The sequence below is a fragment of the Phodopus roborovskii genome, unplaced genomic scaffold (assembly GCF_943737965.1).
Source record: "Phodopus roborovskii unplaced genomic scaffold, PHOROB, whole genome shotgun sequence".
NCBI lineage: Eukaryota > Metazoa > Chordata > Mammalia > Rodentia > Cricetidae > Phodopus > Phodopus roborovskii.
In genome coordinates, this window is record NW_026126433.1 from 46,569,167 (window position 1) to 46,595,399 (window position 26,233).

General features: G+C 41.0%; 1 protein-coding gene across 1 annotated transcript in view; it reads left to right on the forward strand.

Annotated features, from left to right (window-relative positions):
* Window positions 1–26,233, forward strand: part of Sdccag8 (SHH signaling and ciliogenesis regulator SDCCAG8) — a 195,394-nt gene that overhangs the window by 43,253 nt on the left and 125,908 nt on the right. Inside the window, exons 10-12 of the mRNA XM_051186391.1 lie at window positions 50–202; window positions 7,040–7,174; window positions 10,008–10,124. Coding sequence (XP_051042348.1) covers window positions 50–202; window positions 7,040–7,174; window positions 10,008–10,124 — 405 coding nt within the window. The remainder of the gene's footprint in view (window positions 1–49; window positions 203–7,039; window positions 7,175–10,007; window positions 10,125–26,233) is intronic.

Here is a 26,233-nt window from a genome sequence, read left to right on the forward strand (position 1 = left end):
TGCTGTGTTCCTCACTGCTGAAGTCCCTTCTTATTGTCTTGTCTGGCAGGCTTTGATCCAATGTGAGCAGCTGAGGAGTGAGCTGGAGAGGCAGACAGAAAGACTGGAAAAGGAACTTGCAGCTCAGCAAGAGAAACGGGCTTTGGAGAAGGAGATGATAAAGAAAGAAGTAACCAAGGAGAGGGAGGATGCAGAGTCAAAGGTAACTGGCTAAAGACTTCCCCATGGTCATTGGGGAGGAACGTGATGGGTAGAATGTAAGCAGGCAAGGACTGGCTTTGGTTCACAGTTTCAGTTCATCCTGGCCGAAGGCAGCTCAAATCTCCTGGCCATGAGGATGTTCGCCCTGCGTCCTCATCCAGCTCTGCTGCTGCTGCTTTCTGCAATCCTCCTGCGCTGTGTTTCTACCTCTCCTTCAGCTGTGGCCCCATGCATCCCTTGTATTTCTCCTTCAGCTTCAGCAGATGAATTGGAAGCCCTGGGGATGTAGTCCCAGGACCAGTGCTACTGTCCCATAAAGTACAGACTTTAGGGAACAGATATGTTCATAAATGATAAAAATCTCTCAATTCTGGATGCTTGTGAGAGACTTTTTGTCAGGAGAATTTTGAAGTGAGAGACTTTTTGTCAGGAGAATTTTGAAGTGAGGCCTAGAAAGGAGGAGGGTAGTCGGGTGAAGAGTTTAGTTCAGGAAGAAAATGTCAAGTCCAGGAAAAGCTGAAGGTCTGTGCATGGTCAGGTTTGGAACTGCCAGGTGGTGGAGCACAGGGGTAGAATAGTGGAGGGTGAAGAGTGAAGAAGTATACAGGGAATAAATCGCCAATGCTCTTAAAGTCTACGTGAGTATTAGAAATTTCAACCAAATGTGACATTAAGCCACTGAATGGCATTACAGTGGACAGTGTTGTAACCACATGAATATTTGAGGAAAACCACCTTATTAATAAATTGGAGTAGAATTAGTGCATGTACCAGGAGAATCAGGTTGGGGTTAGGTTTGGCATGTGGGGGGTGACATCTTGGATCCAGGAGATCACTGGGAGTTAGTTATGGCATCTGGGGGCAGTAATAGCATCTTGGTCTGCTGTAGAATATCATTTTAAGGTATGTTACTTTTGTTTATGCTTTGGAACGTCTATTTAATGACACAAAGATGTGTTTGATTAAATAAAATTCCCCTGTGGTCAGGAGGCTGGGCTAGCAACTAATGAACAGGAAGTTGTAGGTAGGAGCCAGGTGGAGAAGGTTTATAAGGAGGGGCGAGAAGGAGCACAGGACTTCTTGGGAGATGTGAGGAGGTGAGCTGCTTGCTTTTCAGCTTCTCTGGGACAGAGATTTAAGTAGGTTTCCGTGGTAGCTTTGAAAGAGTCAGTGCCCCGGGGAACCTTTCCTTTTTTTCCTTGCCCCAATAGAAACAGTTCATCATGTCGTCCCAAACAGGGAACTTATCACCCTTGGCTGCCCTCCCCCACCCCCTTACCATGAGTTAGAGAAAGGCAGCCTTCTTTCTCTCTGCTCTGTTGTCACAGCCTTCTCACCCTCAGGTGGCACTTACAGCCCTGTGGTGTCATCGCCACCAACCTCAACTCACTTGTTTTCTAAACCACAGCTGGGACACTTTTCCTGTGCTGAAGATCTCAGTGAGCCAGGGTCTTGGTTTAAAGGTCTTTTTCGTCTCCCTGCAACCTCAGATAAACTAGGAACCTTTAGCAAAACAAAGCCTCTCCATCATTTCTCCTCTCTCCTCTCCCTCATTTCTTCCTTGTGTCCCTACAACAATGGCCTCTTTGCACTTCTCCACTTCTGCAGGTGTTCAGACAGGCCAGCTGCCCTGTTTGTTTTGTTGTTTTGGTTTTTTGTTTGTTTGTGCTTGATTTTGTGCTTTTGGGGTGTGTATGTGTGTGTGTGCGCGTGCGTGTGTGTGCACATGCGCACATTCGCTATTCTGGAACTTAACTCTGTACACCAGGCAGCCTTGAACTCAGAGAGATCCACCTGCCTCTGCCTCCCAAGTGCTGGGATTAATGGCATGCACCAACACCACCCTCCAGCTGTTTTTATCCAAGATTTTCAGTAGGCTTCATCTCTTGTCCAGAGGAGTCTTTCTTTGTTCCATTTGCTCCTTCAGAGTTCTTGAAACAGCCTCCTTCAGAGCTTTCCAAAGCCAAACTAGCATCTACTCTGGGTGTTCCCACCAATATTGCCTTCTCTAACTTTCTGTGAGTCCCTGCATATATGACCTGACATCCTTGTTGTTTGGCACATTAGCACATGCATAAATACATATTTTTGAATGAAATATAAATAACACAGAAGGAAGGGGAAGAAGGCCCCATGGCGTGGGAAAGCCAGGACTGAGGCAGAGAGTCAGAACTGATCCCTATCTGCAAGCATGGGAATCATGGCTAGCCTTGGGAAAGGTGGTGTTTAGCTGAGCTCCGAAGAATAGGTGGGATTTAGAATCTTAGCTACTGAGGAAGGAAGTGGCCTCTGTTCAGCCCGAGGAAGGCATGAATTAGCTAATGTGTGTGTATGTGAGAAAATAGAATTGACCACACACAAAGGCTACTGCTCACACCTAGGCTACTTTTATTTGGAAAGGGGCTTATTTAGTGGAAGCATTTTACTTAGTAGCTTCACAATTAAAAACACTTGGGTGCAGATTTCGAAAAGGAAGGGGGGGGGGATGAACTGTGCTTGGCAGTATGCCAGGTGCCTTTGTACAGGAGTCTCTCCCTGGTGGGTGCTTCCTGAGTAAAGGTGGCAACCACCATGCAGCACACTGTCACAAATGAGTGAGCTCTGAAGACAGTTGGTCTCCATACAGGAGTAAAAGTAAGGCCAACCAAATCCTAGCCCTGAGGTAGTGTTCTCATCAGGGAGAATGTCTTCAGCAGAAAAAGGTGGGGGACCAAGTCCACTTTGACCTCTCTGGGACTTTGTCTAATCTTTGGGGGTGATGAGTGCTTAAAGCACCTGGTAGGATTAAACTGGATGATGCTTTGAAAATGCCAGAATTGCTATCTTATGATGGGCACTCAATAAGTTGAGCCTGTGCCTATTAGCATTTTTATTTTAGGGAATGAACAGTGGACTTCATGGACAGTTTTCTTGTGCCTGTATGTCAGTGTAGACAGGCTTGAATACAAACTCTAGCTATACTTTTTATGCATTATCTTGAATGAACTTGGGCAAGTAGCTTAGTTTCCTTAATTTCTTTCAGGGGAATTAAAAATTAATCCAACTAATCCAATTGCCATTAATCTGAATCTGATACAATTCTTTAAAGGGACTTAAGTGCACACATGTGTGCAACATTAGGAAAGTACGTAGAAAGCTAGAGTTTCTGCATAATCAGTGCAGTAGTTGGAATGCAGAGACCTCAGACACAGGTACTGTGATCCTACAGTGCACACATGCGCTAAGAGCTAGCAAGCATGCATCTCTGCCTCTCCTGACTTTATCCTTGCCTCCTGCTCCTTGCAGTTCCACTCTTTTGTTCTAGATCCTTCAGTTTAACAAGCAGATTTGAAATACATGCCCAGGACAAAAACCCACCAACACAAAATACTGAATGAGGTATTTATTGAAACAAAATGAGAAGGGAGTTTCCTCATATTTTTAAAGAGTATGGTCATGTGTGTGTGTGAGTGTGTGCATACATAAACAGAAAAGAGGGATTGTCACTTGATTCCAGGTATAGCTGTGGAATCAGAAAGAACATTGCTTTCCAAACTGCTCCCTGGGTTTGGGGAGTCGCTGAGTTGGTAAAGGGCTCCCTGCAAGAGCTTGAGGACCTGAGTTTGGATCCCAGCACCCACGTGATAAAGCTGTGCTGAAACCTCAGTGCTGGGGAGCTGGAGACAAAGCATCCCTGGTGCTCAGTGGCCAGCCAGGAAAGCTGAATCTGTGGGTCCAAGTAATGAGTGAAAAAGACAGGGAGGGGGGCTGACCTCTGACCTCAGCATAAATGTGTACACATATATTTACATCCCCCCCACACCCAAGCTTTGGAATACAGTCTAATAGGGAAAGTAACCAATTAATCATTATGTTGTAAGAATTAGTGCAAAAACAGGTGCTCCTGGTTCGTAACAGTTGGACACTCAAGAGGCTTAGTCATCTCCTCTTCTCCATTTGTGTGTGGAGCCCTAGGAGAATAGGTGCCTCTGCCTACCTGCCCATGTTTGAATAACTCCTCCCTCCCCTGTGACTATTTCCTGCTGTGAGTTTGTCTTTTGCTTTCAGTAACAGTCCTTGTCTGCTCTGAACTGCTCTGGCTAGTTAGTTCAGCCAGTCATTCAGCATATGCTTACTTGATCACCCCCTACAGCCTGCAGTTTCTTAGTGGGTTCCCTCCACAGCAGCCCATCCCCAGAATCCTTAATTTCTTGTATCTCTTCTACCACTTCATGCGATATTCAATGCACTGGAAACCACTTTGCGCAAATTTCTATCAAGCTTTCCCAACCTAGGTGTCCTTGTCTCTTCCTTGCCCCTGTCAAAGTTTAAAGGACTTACCTGGTGTCAGTGCCTTGGACATCCAGCAGTGTTGCAGCTGTCTGTGTTACTTCTGGCTCTGCAACAGATGTGGATGGAGAAGCTCCTGCCGTGTAAGGCTGACTTCCAGATGGTGGGCATGAGGGAGAAGAAGGTGTGACAACAGGAGGGGAAGCCTCAGGAAGTGGGTGACAGGAGGTAGCAGACAGGTAGTGGGCAGAGGAACTAAATGATGGGTATAGAGGGAGGGAGACCCACGAAAGGGAGGGATTTGGTGTATGCCTTGTAATAGAAGCTGACACAACATTTACATTAGTAAAATAAATATCTGTATGTTTACTTGAAACACAGAGCATGCTTAATATGTTTACAGCCAGGTTTATCTCCACATAAATATGTAATGTATTAGTTTTAATAGCTTGACACTAAAATGTACTGCTGTTATATGGGTCCAGAAGACCTATTACAGGTTTATGGTATGGATAGTCATGAATTGGAGTTCTTAAGGAAATTAAATTCATACTCGATTTGCTCCATTTATTTTATTTGACCTTTAATTATTGGTTCAGATTGTGATGTGCACTAAGATACTTTGTAGTTTGGTATTAGTGAACCTATGTGCAAGTAAGTTTTTGGATAATCTTAAATGTTCAGGACATGTATATAACTGTAAGTCAAATGTACACTTCTCCATGATTTTCAGAAGTCAATTAGTTGATACTTCTAAATTAAAAAGTATCTATAGGACTCATTGTTTGCATGTGCGTCAAGTGTGCTATTTATATAATCAAATGCAACACCTGACATCGTTTTATTGCTGTGAAGCTCTTAATTTACAAAACTTTTGTTCAATTTTGATACAAGAGTTTTTATTACCATGTAATTAATCATTCATCGGGATGTTTTTATGTATGCATATAATATATTTTAATCATACTCACCCTTCCATCCCCATTATATAATCTCCTGTTCCACTGGCCTTTTGTTTGTATGTATGAACCAATGAGTTTAATTAGGCTTACTTGGTTTTGTTTGTTTTTCAGGATTTCTTTTTTTTTAATGCTCATTGGTGTTTTGCCTGCATGTATCTTTGTGTGAGGTTGTCAGAAGCCTAGGAACTGGAGTGACAGACGGATGTGAACTTTTATGTGGGTGTTGGAAATTGAACCCAGGTTCTCTGGGAAAACAGCCAGTCCTCTTTTTTTTTGTTTTTTTTTTTTTTTTGTTTTGTTTTGTTTGTATTTTTTTATTAATTTATTTTTCACATTTCAATCCCAGTTCCCCTTTCTTCGTCTCCTCTGCTGCCCTCACCCCCCCCTCCTTCCATCTACAGCCAGTACTCTTAGCCACTCAGCCATCTCTCACCTCTTATAGGCTTATTTGTATGACAATTTTAGTTATTTATTTCAATTATAGAACAGTGTATACATGTCAGAGACTGTGGTAGGATGCAAGCATCATTGTTTCTTTAGCAGATAAAGTAGATGTCCCCATATGCTTTTTCTGGGTTAGGGTAGCATTCCTTCATTTTAAATGTGTCGGTCCAACTAAGAAGCTAGACTTGCTAAAACAGCACAACCATGAAGTCTAAGGACAAGGAAGCATTTTTAGTCCCAAGAAGAGTAAGACCGATATACATACAGATTCCCTCAGAAAAGCATCCATCCTAATTTTCATCCACATACTGGTGGGACATTTGGTGCCTTTTAACGAACATGCCCTTGAGGAACTTCTAGTTAAAAAAAAAAAAAAAAAACCAGGCAGCTGGAAACAATGAAACAGAGTAATGAAGTATCATGGCAGGGTGTACAGATGTGGAGGGTGGTTAGGCCTACACACTGAAGTTGGCTGTAGGATTACATGCCACTGTAACACCTGAATGCTAAACAGCCAGGATGGCATGGGCAGTGACAGGGAGAATGGAAGCAGGCACAGATCACAGGCATAAGTATTCCCATGCACAGCAGCTGATTGGCAGCCCAGGGCTGGGAACCGAAAATCAAGGAGGGCTTCCTGGAAGACAGGAGATCTCTGAGCATCTGGTTCTTGACAGGGCTGAGAAACACTGAGGATATCTGCGATTTGCCAGCAGAGGAATTGCAGGGATCCCCTGTGTTGATTTGGGGGGAGGAATCACCTCTCTCTATATCTATCTCCATGTCCTCTCTTTAGATTATCCTTTCTATTGTTTAATGTCCATGTGGGATAGGACATAAGAGTTGCCTGGTTCCCCCAGCCCCCCTTTGAAATGTCTCAGTCTGTTCCACAGCATATCATATTTGCTGTCTCAGGGTTTCAACCAGCCTTTAGACTTTATCATCCATCACCTCTTCACACCAAGTAAGAGTCCAGAGAGTGAATAGGAGTGGAGGAGGTATTTCAGGTGATGAGGTGAGTTGAGTAAATAGAGAAGCGGACATATCCAGCCCACAGAGAAATTATGTAAATCCCAGTAGTTGTGCAGACACAAACTATTGAAATGACTTTTACTATTCTTATTTTCAAAGGCCATTACTGAACTTTATGTTTCCTCTTACAGATGTTGCTCCTGACTCAGAATATTGCCAAGCTGGAGGCCCAGGTAGAAGCTGTTACAAGGGAAAAGATTTCAGCCATCAGTCAACTAGAGGAAATTCAGAACCAGCTTGCTTCTCAGGAAATGGATGTCACAAAGGTCTGAACAATCCTTGGTTTAATAATTGCTTAAGTACATATTTTCTTTGAAGTATTTTTGTTCAAAATGTATCGTGTGTGTGTGTGTGTGTGTGTGTGTGTGTGTGTGTGTGTGTGTGTGTGTGTGTGTGTATTGTGGAGGGGGAGGGCGCACATGCTATCCGGTGCTGCTGTGGAGTCACGGTCAGGTTTCTCTCCTCTGTGGGCTCTCCCTCTGGTTTTCAGATACAGTCTGAGCAATCTAGTCCACCATGAAATCATTTTTCTTAATATCCAAAGCTCCTGGTATGGTCAGGAAGAAGTACAGAATAGAAAAGTTCCATTATTTCAACAATTATAAAGGTCAACTTAATGAGTCTATCAACAAACATTACTACAAGCCCTCCTCCATGGTCCAGAAAAATCTGAAGATAATTTGTACCAAGTAGTTGGCAAAGACAGACTTGTGAATAGGAGTGACATTGCTTTAACTGTTGAATCTTTAACAAAGCTAACTTTTCTGAGTTCATTAGCTAGGAGTGTTTGCTTTTCCACAGACAGTATGAGGTTGGTCTTCCCAGTAACTGTTTAAGACTTGCTGAAAGGGGTGCTAAATTTAGCATCAATTCTTATTTTATTGATACTTAAGTTATACATTAAAAGACTGCAGCATTTGTGCTCTGAGCACATTTATTGGTTTTAACTGACTTAAGAATGTTAGTTTATGGACTAGTGAGATGGCTCAGTGGTTAAGAGCACTAATTGCTCTTCCAGAAGATCCAGGTTCAATTCCCAGAACCTATATGGCAGCTCACAACTGTCTGTAACTCCCAAGTTCTGACATCTTCACACAAACATACATGCAAGCAAAACACCAATATATATATATAATAAGAATACATATATTACTTAAAAAGAATGCTAGTTTATTTGGACTTCAAGTAAATCACTTAACTAGTAAGGAACTGAGTATTGGCATATGTAATATATAAATGAAATCATTCTTTACCACTGAATTCACAGATAATTATGTAACATGATAATCTACATTCTTAAATTTTGATACACTTTATTCCATTGTTGCTTTATAATTAATCAGAATTATTTTAGCTTATATATGATACATATACATACATCTTACAAAAAAAGCTATTTCCCTTTTCACTTTCTAATTCTCCACTTCCTAAATTTATGGTTGATGATGAAGAAATTTAAGAAGCTCCTGTTTGCTAACATAAATTCTGTTTTTGTCTGGAGATAGGGGTGGCAGTGAGGTCTGCTGAGGAAGATATGCAGGTTTGCAAGAGAAATCATGGCACTGGTTTGTGGCTCAAGCATCATATTGTAATGAATGAGTTCTTGGCTCTGCATCTGTTCAAAGGACTTGAACATCTGAGAGTGACACATTAGATAGGCTAAGTGACTTTGAAATAGTTTCCAACCCTGAGATAGGATTCTGGCTCAGTATGAGGCCTTGACTTATTGTAGAAGATGTAGAAGCATTGTGGATGAATAGAGTAAGCAATGAGCTGAAAAGACTAAGAAAGTGAGTGTTCAAATTAAAAAACAAAGTGACTTTTTAGAAGACTAGACTCAGTCCTTTGTTACATAATGCACTTAGAAAAATGTCATTAGCAACCACAGCTGAGGGGCTGTTATTTTCTAACTTGAGAGTTTTTCACTTAATTTCTAGACCTACTTAAGCCAAATGGTTTGGGATGGAGGAGACATTTTTCTTTGTGTACCTGTCACAATAAGATTGATGCTATTTGTAATGTTTACAATAAATTCTGTTTTTTTGTTCATCTAAATTGCAATAATATAGTTTATTAGCAAAGGAAAATCCATATAATTTTTCTTAACAGTTTAACTGATGAAGTCTTTGAAGAAATAATTATATAGTCAGGAGTGGTGGCATTCAGGAGGCAGAGGCAGGGAGACCTGTGAGAGATCAAGGCCAGCCTGGTTTATAGAGCAAGTTCTAGGACAGCCAGGGATACACAGAGAAATTCTGTCTCAAAACCAAGAAAAGAAAACAAACAAAAAGAAATATTTTATAATTTAGAGAATTGATCATATGTGTGAATAATAGCATACTTTAACTGTTTTAATGACTAATTTTAGTATAATTTTAGATGGTATTTCCTTTTGTTGGTAATATTTATTTAAAATTTTCTGTGTGTGTGTTTTAAATCTGTTTATTTTTTGTTTTTCAAGACTGTGTTTCTCTGTGTAACAGCTCTGGCTGTCCTGGAATTTGCTTTTAAGATTAGACTGGCCTCAAACTCACAGATATCCACATGCCTTTGCCTCCCACGTGCTGGGATTAAAGGTGTGTGCTACCATGTGTAGTCATTTGAAACTATTTTATATGAAATAATCTTGAAAATATACATTTTATTATTTTATTGTTTTTGATTGTTTGAGAGAAAGGGATGTGTGTATGTGTGTGTTCGTGCATGCATGCGGGTGTGTGTGTGTGTGTGTTCGTGCATGCATGCGGGTGTGTGTGTGTGTGTTCATTCATGCCCACACTGCTATGGCACTCAAGGAAGTCAGAAGACAACTTGAAGGAATCAGTTCTCTCCTTCCACTAGGGATCCTGGGATTTAACTCAGGTAATCATGTTTGGTGGCAAGTGTCATTACCTGCTGGTACACCTCACTGTCTTAACATTTCATTGTTGTATTTTGGAATGTTGAACTCGGTAATTCCAGTCTTAAACCACGTTCAACCGCCTTAGAAAATTTTGTTGTACTTCATCTGTGTGTCCTCTAGAGGGCACCAAAAGATCTAATTGTCGGCATTGCTCTGCTGATCCCAGAGGCTATTGATCTGTTTTTACACTCTAACAGGTGTGTGGAGAAATGCGCTTTCAGTTGAATAAAACGAAAATGGAGAAGGATGAGGCAGAAAAGGAGCACAGAGAATACAAAGCAAAATCCCAAAAGGATCTAGAAATTAAAGATCGGGTAAGGAAAGACACAAGCACAGCTACTAAGCTGTTAGTAACATGTTTTCTGAAGTTGGTGTGGTCTTATCCCTAGGCTGTTTGTCTTGTATTGTTTCTCACTAACGCAAGGACCCACTTTATACTATTAAAAGAATTTCACTTATAGTTGCCTGACATGAAATGGTGAGAATACAACTGCTTGCATATGAAATTCCAATTTGACAGTTCATAAATATACATTTGGATATGTATCTATTACTTAGAAAAGTTTAAAAATGTTCTAATGCACAGTGTGAACCTAAAATATACGTACATAAAGTTCTTGAAAGATGCCAACTTGCATCCAATTTTAAATGAAAAACTTTAAAATTTGTAAGATGAGATGAGTTGATATGTAAATATGTCAATCAAATTGATTGTTGGCAGAACGGAACCAGTTTTAACTAGATAGCCATGAATACGTTTGCTCAGGAAGCCTAAATACAGTGAAATTAGAAATGTTAGGGAAAATGGTACTTGCTTCAGTTTCTGCTGAACAGATGTTTTATGCTAGAACTCTGCTGAGAGTGTATAGATACTCCAGTTTTAATCGGGATGGCTTGTACAGAAAGAGTTATGGCAGACTGACTCTTGATGTTCTAGTTTCATGTCACATTATAGGCCATTGAAGGCTTGCATTCCCTATAGCCAAGAAAAGCAGATTGTGTATTCTATTAAAATAATAAGACTGGGGTATAAGAATCAATGATTTAGAGAAAGCCTTACAATTTAGAAGTAAGAAAAAAAAACAATTTAGAAGTAAGTTACACTAGATGATTTTACAACGTATTTCTCATCAAGGCTTTCTATCATATTTTCAACATCTTTTCCCTTTCAACCCATCAGCTGTTGATACCAAATGACATAAAGGCAGTTGGGAAAAGTATTAAATAAGAAAGTGCTAATGAAGTTTTGTGCAAAAAAAAAAAAAATTCAAATCCTGGCTGAAACCCTTGGTACTAATTTGACACCCAGACAACCAGAATAAAAGTAGTTTTTATACCACTTTATGCAGACTTTATGATGTGTTTTGTGTCTTCGAAGATATTAATATTAATGTGTACAGACTGCATTTCCTCCAGCTGGGGGCGTACCTGATAGTGGAATGTAAAGTTCCTTCCATCAAGGAATGAAACCCTGGGATTACTAAAGCAATGGAGCGCTTTCCTCTTTCTAATGCCCTCCTGGTTCTTACAGTTATGTGGACACACCCTATAACATTATTAAATATCTTTTGAGTTGTTCTACAACACTATAGAGGTATAACATTTTCAACTAATAGAACACAGACACAAAGAGTTTTGGAATGATTTAAAATTAAATTACCGTGTTTGAAAAAAAAATCCTACACTGACAAAAGGAGGATATCACTCGGAAATGAGTAACCTAGTTTAAAACCATTTCTAGTGTCTGTTTTTTAGCACACTATCTTTTTAGTGTGCAAAGGCTTAAGCCGCAAGCAGTGATTTTCCTTTGTCACTGTTTCCTGATGTCTGAAAAACCTAGTTTCCCTGATGATCCTTAGTGATGCCCTGTAGGTGGAGATGCGCCTTTTAGGAGGGCACAGTGGTTAGGAGTAAACCTGCGAAGGGTCCGGAGATGTTTGCTTGCTACCGTTTTTTCCTGGGAAAGGCTGTGAGCAGATCTTGTAGATACTCTTTGTAACACAGTTTCAGAAAGTCGCAGCTTCTCATTCCCTGGATGATTTGGAGCAGCAAAGCAGCAATTGTTCTTTGGTCTCTCAGCCATGACCTGACCTTCTGTCTGTAAGACCGAAGAGCTATTTAGCTTGGCCACCATCTGCACCCAGGAGAGAAATTTACATTTAGCTTGGAAAATCTGGCCATGGCAAGCATTTTTCCTCAATACCTACAATGATATAAAGCATATTTAGTCTTAAACCCTTATATATCATACAGTCATCAGAACCAGACGCCTGTCTCTTGGTTTGCAAACAGGTGTTTCCCATAATGTAGTCATTTTATTCATATTTTAGCTAATCTGGCTACTTGATGGGTTTTGAAAGTAGGTGGGAAACTGTGAGATCGGAATGTGGTGAGAACAAGAGCCTCTTTGATGTATACAAAACAGGGCAAATGGTTGACCACCAAAATGATTTTCCTCGTGACCTGAGCCTTGACTCTGGCATAATTAGAAAGAAAGGTTAGTGGAGGAACAATGGCCGTCTCTTCCGCCCACTTTCTTCTTTTCTCTTTATATTGTGTCAGGACCCATGGGTGAATTATCCTTCCCATCAACTCCTTTGTGTAGCTCCAGCTCAGAGAACTGCTGTCGGTCTCAGGGGATGTTTCTGCCCAAGGAAAACAAAAGGCGTTTGGTGTGGAGATTGCAAGTCTTTGCCCTGATTTTTTTCTTTTCTTTTTCACTTTCTTCCTTCCTTCCTTCCTTCCTTCCTTCCTTCCTTCTTTCTTTCTTTCTTTTTTAAATATCAGGTACACACATGCACACATACCCCATCATGAGAATCCACAAACACATGAAAGGAAGGGAATATTACAAACAGCCTGTGTGCTTCTGTACTTAATTCATTATCGTGCCAATCCTCTTCCTCCCAGTTCAGTTTTTCTCTAAGTTCACTTCCATTGTCATGTTTTTTTTCCATCATATTTTCAAATTCCTCTTCTCATTGTCTTCCTCTACCTCTTCTCCTTTTACAGAAATATTTAAAGCAGGTATCAGACACTATGTATGTTTATTATTTTCCCCTACAAATACTTTATTGTATATCCATGAAGGGAAATTTCATGTTATTGTATTATCACTCTGAATAGTACTAACAGTAATTAGTAGCAAGTGACACCCAGGCAATGGTCATATATCTTTATCTCAAAATGTTTTGCAGTTGGTTTATTCCAGAATGCAAGGCAGGTGTGTCTTTGTCTGTTCAAATACTAAGGTGCTATCATTAAAAGGAGGTGAAAGAACACTTAGATAATAACAAAGTTGAATCTTCTTTGCTATTAAATTTCCCATGTCTTTGCTTGTGCTCTATACTTCTAAAACTCTCTCTGTGTGTGTACTCCTTAGAGCTATGCCTTCATCCTGTGTCACACTATTGGAGCATGTGGCCACCCTGCAATTTTTATGGTGTTCAAGAAGGGGGGCCAGAGACTCTGAAATGTCATTTCAGGGCCCTATATTTAAGATTCAGGAATTGTCCAGAGACTCCGGCATTGCCAGATTAGCTGATTTGAAATGAGGATTGCATCTTGGAAATTGTCTTTGTCAACTTTGAATTTGATAGTTGTGCCTCAAAAGATGTGCTTTAGCCCCTAACCTTCATCAGAGTCAGTGTAAGTAAAAATACAGAACTTTTTGTTCAGAAAAGAGAAGTATGATGTTAAAGGTACTACAATAGGAAGCTTTTCTTTTCCTTTTCTTTATTCTTAGGGATCTTTCACTCCTCTGCCTCCTGTTCCCCATCATAGTATTTTAAATTTGTTATTTAATTTGGAACTGTATATTGCACAAGGATGAACATAGTAGGTGTAAATCCTCATTGGTACCCTATAACTGAGGGTGCATATGTGACCCATTAGCTTCTAAGTTTTGTTTATATGTGTGTGCATAGAAGTGTGTGTGTGTGTGTGTGTGTGTGTGCACATTGACGTGAAAGCCAGAGTACAACCTTAGATGTCATCCTTGGGAGTGCCATCAACCTCCTTTGAGACATGGTCTCTCTTTGGTCTGAAGTTCACCAGTTATGTTAGATTGCTCTCCAACAAGCTCTAGGGATCATCCTTTCTCCATTTCACTAGTAGGGAGTTACAAATGCCCCCCATGTCTTGTTCTCAGTCCCGTATAGAACTCCACTTGAAAGAGGTGAGTCAGGTCTCAGAATAAAGGCAAAACTATTGCCCAGTCACCCCAGCTTGACTCTGGCCATTGTTGCTGAGGCTGGAATATAGGTGGGGAGATGATCCAAAGAAACAAGACAGTTGAGGCAGCTGTTTATTGGTGATCTGAGCTTTGAAACTGCAGGTGATAGCTTAAGAGAACATTTGGAGAAATGAAGCACCTTTTTGGACTGTGTGGTGATGTGAGACTCTGAACAAAACATTCAGTTGTCTTTGGTTTTATGACTTGCTCTTGTGTTGAAGAGGTCGGTGAAGCAGTTTATACTGGACCACACAAGGTTAATGGGCATGTGGTAGACGAAAGAGAGCCATTTAGAGAGGGGACTGGTGCCCATTTAATAAAGAAGTCTGTGTTGGTAGTATTAAAGAAAGTACAGAAGTATACAATCTGAGAGACTACTTTGAAAAGTATGAGAGATTGAAACCAGCCAAGTTCTGGAAGTCAAGTATGTGGAAAGAAAAGAGGATTTGCTTTTGTAAATGTTGATGATCATGACACAGTTGATAAAACTGTTGTTCAGCAATACCAACTGTCAATGGGTGTAGTTGTGAAGTGCAAGAGGCCATTTCTAAACAAGAGATGCAGTCCACTGGTCACAGAGAGGTCAGGAAGTGGATCTGACAACTTTATGGAGGAAACTTGAGAGGTGGTAGAGACAATTTTAGTTTTCGTAGAACCTTTGGGGCAAGAGGAGGCTATGCTGGCAGAGGTAGTCATGAAGGTTTATACAATGTGGTTAGAGGTGATGGCGGCAACCATGATAGTGGTCCTGGTTACAGTAAGAGAAGAGACTGTGGTGATGGTGGAGCAGGATATGGAAGTCAAGGTGGTGCATGCAATCATAGAGGAGAAGATGGTGGCTATTATGACGGAGGAGGAAATTTTGATAGAGGTAACTGTGGTGGGAAGTACACGTTTTTGAAAATTATGGTGAACAACAGCAATCAAATTATAGTTCCATGAAGGGAGGCAGTGTTGGTGGAGGACGCTTAGGCAGTCCCTCTGGTGATGGCTGTGAATCTGGTGGTAGAAGTAGTGGATCTGGCAGCAGAAGGTTTAGCCAACAGCAGAAAGGGGCTGTAGTTTTTAGAGGAAAAATGGGGAGTTGTCAGGGAAGCAGCAGGTTACTCTAAGACAGTCATCCCAAATGCATTAGACGACCTGTAAGATTCAGCCACAGAAGGAGCAGTACTCCATAGTTAGAAGCATCACTGCAGCTTAAACAAGAAAGCCTTCTGGTTCAGGACTGTCACAGCACACCACAAAATGTGTAGCTCTTTTTTAATGCAGTGTAGTGTCAATTAGATGTGCATTCCTGAGGTCTTTTATCTGTTATAGCTTTGTTCTTTTTTTTTTTTTTTTCCTTATTTTTCCTTGTTACATCAAGCATATTGCCTTGCAAAGTTCTGTAGTGATACCAAGAATGAAAAAAAAAATAAATTTTAAACTTCAAATGTTCGCCTCTCATTTTTCTGGGTATCACATCAAGGTCCTCATCATGCACAGCAAGTGCTTTCCCTACTGATTCATCTCTCCCAGCGTCTCAGGTTTTCTCTTCCAGGCACTATGGCCCATTGGGTAGTGTGGGAGTCAGTCACCTTTATCCTAAAGTGGGCAGGTAGGTGTCCCACCAGAGACGATAGCTTCTACCCTGGGATACCTGCATTTGCTCCTGATCCAGGAGCATAAGGCTTTGTACTTCTATGTACTGTCCTGACACGTGTGTGTGTGTGTGTGTGTGTGTGTGTGTGTGTGTGTGTGTGTGTGTACATGTTCCAGCAGCCAGAGTTTACATCTAGGTTCCTGCTAGGGGCAAAGGCAACTATAGACCACAAGCTTCCCTCACTTACAGGACCTGGTTACAACCTGGTAGGGATCCCAGCAATAGTTAGGCTGGAGGGGACCCTTTCTGATAACAGGGGAAAGACCACATAGGTGAACTGATGCTCCATAGGTCCATCAGACTGCAGGCAAACTATAAGTTACAAGTGCCAGCCCTCCCCGCTTTCCTCATTTTTTTGGTTTTGTGAGACAAGGTCTCATCATGTAATCCAGGATAATCTGAAACTTGCTATGTTATGTAATGCAGGCTGTTCTCAACTTAGGGTCTCACCTAACTGTAAGGGCTTCTTAAACAGTACTATGAGATTGCATTGAGAACATGCCATAAACTGCCACACCTCTGCACAGTAGGGTTTTGCAGGGATGGTGCTTGTCATGGTATCCATGTGATGTCCTCCTTGTATCAGTTAGCAAGTGAGATTCCTGCTAGGTCTGCTCACTGATGTTTTCACAAGCGACACTTTGTGAAAACATGGGAATATTACTTATGTGTTGCTTCTGCTTCCTCCCTGGTACAAGAGCAGAGCTGGGTGGGGCTCAGTGGTAAGATCCTAGGAAGAGGAGCTGTGCTAATTTCCTAGCACCCACGTGGCAGCTCACAGCCTCCTGTCACTCCAGCTCCAGGGTGTCCTCTGCTGGAACCTACATACACACAGTTAAAATATAAAAACTAATCTTTTTGGAAAAAAACAGCTGAGAAAGTATGGCAGAGACCTTGTAGCCCACCAAGCCCAAATATTATCATTATTATCTAACCTTTGTAGGAAGAGTTTGCTAGCCCTCCCCTGGGGCCGGGGAGTTCTGAATTACTGGGATGCCTTACTGGAGATCATCAGCCTTGGATTATAACTGAATTTCGAATATTTTACTGAAAAATGCATATGTTATATCTCTGCTCTAGCAATCATCTGATAGCATTGCCAGGTTGAGTACATAGCTGTCTGTGTCCACATTTTATTAATGACACGTGGCATAATAATGGCGTGTGGCTTAGATGAAAGTAAAAGCAGCATTATTTTCTTATAGTTTAGTTAATAGGTTAGTATACCCCTTATTTTTCAGAAGTAAGAAAGCAGATGTACCTTTTCTTAGCTGTACTATATGTGGGAGAACTTGGGAGTGATACTTAACCACTGAGTAGGAAACCTTGAATGTTGCAAGTACCTTTGTGAAGTAATCAAAGCAAATACTTAAAGAGTATAATCACATACACAAAATAAAACATCAGAAAATTTTGCTTGGAAAAATTAGAGAGAGAAAAAAGCTTTAAAAGTTGCTCAGTTCTGTACCAGTATGAGTCAGCACATTAGAAGTGACACGATGCAAGGAGTGTGTCAATATAGGAACTACTTTTTTTTTAAATCAGTTCTTTAGATGCTTGGAGGAAATGTCTGTTTGGTGCAGATTTGCAAAGTGACCAAGGGAGCGCTGAGGCTCCTAAAAGCCAAACCAGCTAAGACCAGAGAATACAAAGGACAAAGGAAGGTCAGAGAACTGCACCTTGTCTTGTACAGGATCTTCAGGGTTGGGGCTGATTTCTTTCTGAGCATCTATCTGATCTCCATGTTTAGTGTGGAAGTGAGGACCACGGCAGCAGCTGACAGATGATTGGAATAGACTGTTACAGGCCATGGAACAAGCTTCCCCAAAATAGTTTTATTTATTTATTTTTTTATAGTAGCAGTGTAATGTACCTCAAGACCTCTCTGGGGTTCATTCTGGGAACATCCAGCAGCAGGCCATCGTAGCTGTTGGAAGTGAGTAGCAGCAGTGTTAGTCTTTTCTACTTGTAACTTTAGCACCTACAGATTAGAGTAAACCTCAAGCAGCTCTGCTCTCTCTGAAGCTACACACTCTCTTCAGCAGCCCGAGATAATGGGTGGAGTCTGAGAGCTAGACTTCAGAGACTTATTCAGCTACCACCTGCCATCGCACTTCTCCCTCTACACAGAGCCTGGGAGGAGGCCACATGGGCATGGCGTTGGCGCATGCAGTCACGAGGTCTTGGTGATGACAGCGCTGCTTGCGTGTCTTCTTCACGCTCTTCCATTGCTGTAGTCTTTCTTGTACATTGCTGTCCCTTCTCCTCTACTATACAACAGCTCCTGGGGGCATGGCTTAGCCAGACCAGCTTACTAGACAGTAGGGGGAAGTTGCCGCAAGCCCAGATCCTGCCCTTGGGGAGTTTATATTCTAGCCGAGGAGTCAGAGTACACATTTGAACATGCCGTAAGAATCCTTGCAAAGCAGCATATCGACAAGTGCAAATTAATGTAGTGTGAACTTCACGCTGGCTGCAGCCCACGAGGGAGAATCTGGTTCCACGTGTGCGATGTAATAAAGCTTCCCTAAGTATGCCCTCAAGCGTTGTTCAGCATACTTAGAGAAATTTGTGTTCCTATCACAGCCTAACTGAGATTTCTGAGAAAATTCTTCAACCTAGCGTCTGTCTAATAAAGCACTGTCTTTTGTTCTTATCCTGGGTGTTGCTCCAGAAGAAAAGAGAATTCACTGGATTATGCAGATAATTTAATGTATCTCCACTTAATAAAGGTCTCAATTTACTGAGCTTATTTTTCTAAAGCACTGTGCCAAATAAGCTTTTCATTTAAGGCAGAATTATGTTGGTAAAATCATAAAATTAGCCATGAACAAGTAAACCTGTATTTTTGTTTTGTCTTCGCAGAGAGGCAACTCCAAGTTAGTGTGGGGGATAGTGGGTCAAGACCCTCCCAGCCTGTAATGCCCAGGCATGTGTTCATACTATCCCAGTTGTTTTGGGTGACAGGCTATGTATACCTCAAACTAAAACAGAAACTTGCATATACTTTCATGTGTGTATTCATATGGTTGGGTTTTGCTTGTAATTTGATTTACCAGAAAAGGTGATCATTCTGTTTATAGTTCCTTTTAAAGAATGAAATGGTAATTGAAAGTACTGCTCTAAGGCTATCTAAGAGATTAAATCATAAAAAGAAAACAAAACCTGGCCATTGAAAGGTAATTCACCTCATGAAGTGTTTGTTGATAAGCATTGTCTTTTGGATGGGGATTTAAAACTGTAAACTGAATTCTGTGTACTTATTTTAACTTTAAATGTTGACTCACCAGGCTACCTGCTGGGCTTTCACAGTGTCTATGTACCTGCCAAGCCTGCAAGTCTGGTTGCTATCAGGTGACAGCAGTTATTTGAATGTGTCCCTGCAGGCCAGCAAGCTGACAGGCATTAGACATAGGACAGCTACACCATGCTTCAATGGCTCAGAAATATTAGCACCAATATCCAGCATGAGTGTTACTAATTAATACCTGTGTATACATTTAAAACAATATTTACTGTACAAACACGGGCACATTGATGGAATCCAATGGCTTTATCATACAATGGAGCAAATTGGCTTTTTTGATTTGTTCTACCTTCTGCTTTTTATTGATATATATCTATGATATTGTGTGTTGTAAACACAGCCAAGGTGTAATCTTGTTTTCTCTCTTTTCAGTTAATGTATCTTAAGTTTTGCACTTGCGCACACGTGTGTGTGTGTGTGTGTGTGTGTGTGTGTGTGTGTGTGTGTGTAACTTCTTACTTTTTACACTATCTCCTTTATATGGCCATTTACATGAATTTCTAAAGGAAGATGATAGACTAGACCTTGAAGAAAACAAAACCTTGACAGATTTAGAACCCCATTGCCTTAGACTTCACTTGCTGCCCTAATCCAACAGCCATATGTTTTGTGCATTGTGTTGGCCTATAATGAATTTCTGTCAGAAGGGAGAAGGTAAGGGTAGCTATGCAAAAACATTTCTTATGTCAGTAACAGCAAACGACAAAAGGGACCTGGGGATTTGGAAGAGAAGATGATGGGATCCTTGCAAGGTGGTCAGGATGCTGCCCAGCACAGATGGGAAACAAAGGCATTTGGCTAGAAGGCCCAACATGGCAGCTTGATCAAAGGAGTGAGAAAGGAGACACAGTCAAAGGAAATATATGTCTCCTGACCTCTAATTGTTTAACATGTCTTAAAGCTCTCTTTCCACCACACGCTGATCTCAGGTTAACTGCTTATTTACCCTGAATGCCCTCTAGTCAAGCACTGATAGAGTGTTACATTGTGGGAGTGTGTGTTTGTAGTCACTTTGAATTTTTGTATGATTTTAAGATGATATTGGTTAGAAACCCGGGGCCTCATGCAAGCTAGACAAGTGCTCTGCTAGTGAACTATTGAACCTGCCTCTCCCCTTCTAAGAGACTGATTTTCACAGTGTCACCCAGGCTGTTACTGAACACCTAGGCTTGAGTGATTCTCCTACCTTGGCCTCCAGGGTAACAGAGACTACGGCATTTTCTACCCCTTCTACCAGAAAATTTAAGATTTCCAATGTTCCAATGCATTTCCTAGAAATTAGTAATTGTGCTATCTTGATACATGGAGAATTACCAGTGACTTATGATGAAGGATGAACCACACATTATGCAGGGTCTACCTGTGTACCATGAATCCTAAGAGAACTTTTTTCCCCCTGGTGCTGGTTCTTAAAGCCAGAGCCTCATGCATGTTACCATTCTACTGAGTCACATGGTTGCCTCAAAACTCCTGGCTTTGGCAAGGGGCAAACATCCCAGTGATGCCGGGATGTTCTTTTCCATGTGAATTGAGAAGCTTGGATAAGTAAACCAAAATTTTCTCTCTACTTCTAAATTTTTATATTCATAGAACATATTCTTTACCTCTTTTAATTTTGAATCAAGTATTAATAAACAGAAACTGTTTGGAGTCCCAAATATCAGTACATATTTTTCCGTTATCCACTGTCATAAAAGTGATACTTGTATTGAGATTATAAGGAAGAAATTTTATTCTCAGCAATTTTAGATCAGATTGTCTTTATCGTGATTAATAAGGAAATGAATGCCTAGCCATTTAAACAGTTGAATTTAATTACAAAGCAGCCATCGTTTAATTCTCCATGAGGATTAAACCCCATCATTAATTAAGGCTACTACTAAACACCAGCCGACTGCAAAGGTAGAACTTGGGGATCTGGCAGCTTCTGCAAAACAGGAAATTCAGTGTCCTTGGACAGAGTTTCCCACAGGTGTGAGCTCATGATAAAGGGGCTGTGTCTGGGGACTCCTATGTGAGAAGCATGGTGTTTATAGCTGGGGATCTTCTCTTATTTCCTGGCACCTTCAAAATGTATACTTCAGGATGAAGTATGGCTGTTCCCGAAACAGGAGACCTAGAATATAAGCGTGTTAACTATGTTTTTAATGATCAAAATGATCATTTTTCAGGTCCTCAGAATAGTTCCCTCACCTTCATGGGGTTTTTGTTTGTTTGTTTTGTTTTGTTTTCTTTTTGTTTTGTTTTTGTTTTCAATTTAGAGCCATCAAAGGTATATAGGGATTGAAGCCATTAAGAGTTTATAGGGTAAGAGTCAGAAATGTTTCATCCTAAAGGAACACTTTACTATATCGGTCAACTCTCCTTGACTCTAAGGAACATCTGGAACAAACAACTTATAAAGTTGGCTAATAATTTTTGAGATTTCAGTCTATCACCCATTGGCCCTCTTCTTGTATAGGTTTGTATAGAGACCATGCATTGTGGGAGTGTGTGAGAACCCACCTTATGTCAGGAAGAAGACACCAAAGTCTCACGGTCATGTCCCTGAGACCCTAAGGTCTCCTATCGGGCCCCCACCTCTTCAAAGTTCCACCACTTTCCGTTAATGCTAGGCTGGGACCATGCCTTCAACATGTGGTACTTTGGTGTCATAACAGTAGCACACTAATGGCTAGATCCAGTATCTTTTTATAGCTACAGTTGAAAGTCTGTGTGTGGTTGTGTCTTCCAGTATGTCTCAGTAATCTGTAACCAAGAAGTGAAACTTAACGACTTTTTTCCCTCTTGGGTGAGCCCTGAGTTTAAAGTGTCAAATACTGAAATTAACACCCCTCAGACTTACCTCAACAGCCAAGAGAGCAAACAACATAGTGGGGGCGGGGGGAGTGGGATAGAAAAGACAGGAAGATCTTAGAAAGCCTTTTAATGGTGTTACATTAAGAAATGTACTTTTGCCAGGCATTGGTGGCACACGCCTTTAATCCCAGCACTAGGGAAGCAGAGGCAGGTGGATCTCTGAGTTTGAGACCAGCTTGGTCTACAGAGAGAAACCCTGTCTCAAATAAACAAAACAAACAAACAAAAAGAATTCTACTTTGGCCTTGGCCATTACTTACACTTCCCCACGTCCTGTGACTCAGAAGGGACAATTGGCCAAAATCCATCAGTATAACACAGTGATCTTTTCAGAGGGAAACCACAGTAGTACAGTAGTAAGGTTTTGTTTAGTTTGTTGTTTGTTTTGATTTTGTTGATACAGGGTTTCTCTGTGTAGCCCTGGCTATCTCAGAACTCTCTGTAGACCAGGCTGGCCTGCCTCTGCCTCTCAAGTGCTGGGATTAAAGGCATGCTCCATCACAGCCTGGCTATGGTTTTTTAAAACTGTGATTGGTAAATTCTCTTTCCTCTATGTTTGCTGCTTACTAATAATAATTTCCTATCACTTAGGATTTTTCAGAGGTTGCCTTTTAAGATCCCTGGCAGTGAAGTGAATGGAGTGGGATTGAGATACAGTTCAGTGGTAGAGCCTTTGCCTAACATGCAAGAGGCTCTGGGTTCCATCCCTTGCACTGAAGGAAAAAAAGAACTTTTATTATTAGTGTCCCTTACTTCAGTGACCACCTATAAGTGATCAAACAAAAATCTCAAATAATAAAGAGCAGTGACTAGAAGGATCCCTAAAGTCCAAAAGAGAATGACTTAGCTCAGCACACAGTTTAGAGATGACTGGGCTGCAAGTGAGCTGTGAGTATTTGCCTTATTTCGAAGTATGTATTAATGTAACACTTATTATGAAGTACATGTCTCAAACTAGTAGGCCAAAGGAGCTCCATGAGAAACAGAATGTCTTTACTGCTTTTAAAATTCTTTCAGTTTTGTTTTGTTTGTCTTACACTGTCTTGAGACAGAGCCTTGCTGTGTAGCCCAGGCTGGACTAGAACTCACTATGATCATTCCTTTCAGCTTCTTAAGAACTGGGAATACAGATATAGGCTGCCTTCTGGGCTATATTTTACACTGGAAATATGTAAAGATTGCTTAAAATTTAATGCTAAAAGGTCAGACTGACTTAAATCTGGAGAAAAGATTTGCATAGAATTTTTTTAAGAGGAAATAACAAAACAGTAAAAGGTATATGGAAAGGCAATCATCATTAATTGTCACAAGAAGGTAAATCAAGCTAACATGAGATACCACATCATGTGTGATAAGGATAGCTCTAATTTAAAAGACAGTAATGGACTGCTGGGGTGGGTCAGTGGTCAGAAACGCTTGCCAATGTGAGCCTGAGGATCTGAGTTCATGCTTGGAACCCATGGTGGAAGGAAAGAACAGGCTCCCAAAAGTTGTCCTCTGGTCTTCCCATGTGTTCTCTAAAATGTGTACCTACTTGCGAATGTACACATCATACACACAATAATTAGATGAGATGATAGTATGTTAGCAAGAATGTACAGAAATCAGATCCCTCTATAATGTGGATAAATAAGAATCTGAAAAACTGTAGGCTGATGGATGTTTATTTGGGGAGAAATCACTTACACCAGAAACAGATGACCACCATCAGGTTCCCATCCCAAGGATGCCTCCGGATGCTCTCTGTCTCCGACCAGGAAGCAAGAAAGCCAGCTGAGGTCCAGGACCCCAGATATAGTCCTCCAAGGTCACGCCCACCCCTGTCCCCACGCCACAATGGGCATAGTCAGTGCAACAGGTGTGGGCGGGGTAGATATCTCACTACAATTCTCCTTAGCCTAAAGAAAAGGTTTAGGCTTGAAACAAAACTATATACAAAGACAGTAAATATCAAGTATGCTCTAGGAGAAGGAAAACTAAGAACATACAAACTTAAGACCTACAGCCCTCATATTTTGTTGGAGGTTTGTAAAGTGGGATTCAGCTGCTTTAGAAACTAGTGTGGCTGCTGCTTGAAATGTTCAACATAGAATTCTCATATGACTCCTAGTATATGCCCAAGAGAAGTATAGACATGGCCTATATACAAACTTGCATCTGAATGTTCATAATCACATTTTCCTAGTACCTGAATCTGTCAACAGCTAAGCATTTATCTTAATGGATAAATGGATACATGAAATGTGTGTAAACATCTACTTGTGGCTTTTTAAAAAATAAAATACTGGATCAGGCATGGTGTCTCACTCCTGCAGAGGCAGGCAGATCTCTGATTTCAAAGCAGAACTTGTTCTAGATAGGCCAGCCAGGGCTACACAGTAAGATCCAGTCTCAAAAGAAATTATTTACATCATGGATTAACCTTGAAGATGTTATGCTAAGTAAAAGAATCCAGTCTTGAGAAATAGCATGTTTATAATCCCATTTATATTCATCATCCAGATGGCCAAACATATAGACAGGAATTGTAGTGATTACTTGGAACCAAAGGGATGGTTGCCAAATTTCATATGCTGAGAACAATTTATTTGTGTGGATTCTAAATACTGTATTAAGTTGTTATTTTAGAAAATCATCTTACCATAGAAGTCATAGGTTAGCCTAGTATAGAGGGAAAATACCAGTCCATAAAAGATGCTAGGCAAAGAGTACTGTTTAACTGTTGTCTAGATGGCAAAAGGAGGTGCAAGCACATGGCAGAAGACAGCCCCAGAGCAGAGAGCCCCTTGTGAGAACTGGCTATGATGCTCTTCAAGGTAGGCTCCGTTTTCCTTCTTCTTTCTGTAACACTCAGCTGTAGTTATCTGTTGGCTGAAAGGGCGCATAGGTGACGGCATGAATAAACTAAAGAGTGACCTTTAAATAATCACCTACAGTTCTTGCTATGTCATATACAGGATTAAACAACCTTTACGTAATCATATTTGTGGTATCTTGATCTGCGTGTTCTCACATGTGTGTATAAGGGAAGCAAATGGTGGCTCTTCCATGTTGGTTTGTTTTGTTTGAGACAAGTCTCCCTATGCCCAGAGCCCCGGTGGCCAGTCACTGGCTTTTGGACAGACATCTTCCTTACATGCTTGCACATCACCATCACTGGAACATTCCTGTGGTCCAGTGCCTAGCATACAGGCTCGGGTATAGGGTTAAATGAAGTAAGGTTAGATGAATTCAGGCTCCCAAAGCAGGCTGCCTGATGTGAAATTCTCATTTTTCTATGTGCTACCTAGTGAGTCTAGACAAATTTCGTAAGGTCTCCTCATTTTAGTTCTCTATAAGATAAGAATAGATACAACTCCTGCTCTACACAGTTGTGTAAAATTAGAGGCTGTCCTTGTTGACCTGCACAGATAAATGCATGCCATTCAGTTGCTCGATAAATATTAGTAATTTACTGTGTTTACTAATGTTATGTCTTTGTTCAGATCGTCTGTCCTCATCTCCCCCCCCCAGCCCCCTTTTTTTCAAGACAGGGTCCATCTGTGTAACAGACCTGGCTTGCTAGAACTAGCCTTGTAGACCAGGCTGACCTTGAACTCTGCCTGTTTCCTGTCTCCCGAGTACTGGGATCAAAGGTGCACACCACCACACCAGGCCTCTGCCCTCATCTCTTTATGTTCCAGTTTTCATTCTTTTCTAGAGTCATGGTGATAAGGGAAGGTGATATGACTTGACCAGCACATGGAATGGGTTGTCATCCATTAGTCTAACTTTCAGAGCTAGTTATCATGTTGAATGAATGTGTGTGTGTGTGTGTGTGTGTGTGTGTGTGTGTGTGTGTGTGTGTAAAATTTCATTGTCAGATCTTATTGAAGAAAATTACAATTAAGTTCCAGAATGGCACATATCTACTTACCTAGAATTGGGCAGTAAAATGTATTTTCCCCTCTCTCAGAAAACTAATACTTTTTTTTGGTTTTTTGTTTGTTGTTGTTTTGTTTTTTTCTTGACATAATAACAAATTAGCTGTCTCAGGTTGATATCACATGTACATTTTTGTCAGCATACTAGCAGTGTCCTCTTCAAAGGTTGGACAGTACAGCATAGAGAACAGCAGGGTAGAGTCCTGTGACCAACCAGAGACTGAAGGCCCCTAGCATCTTCATATAGCTTTTTTGTCTATAAGATTTTTTTTTTATTATTTTACATGTTGATCCCAGTTCCCTCTCCCTCCCTCCATCTTACCCTTTCTGCCCCCTCACATGCACCCTGACCACCCTCCCCTCCCATCTCCCCACCCCAATTCCACATGTAGGGCAATGCCATCCAGGTGGGGTCATGTAGATCTGACAGGTCATATGAAGTAGGGACTAGGACTTTT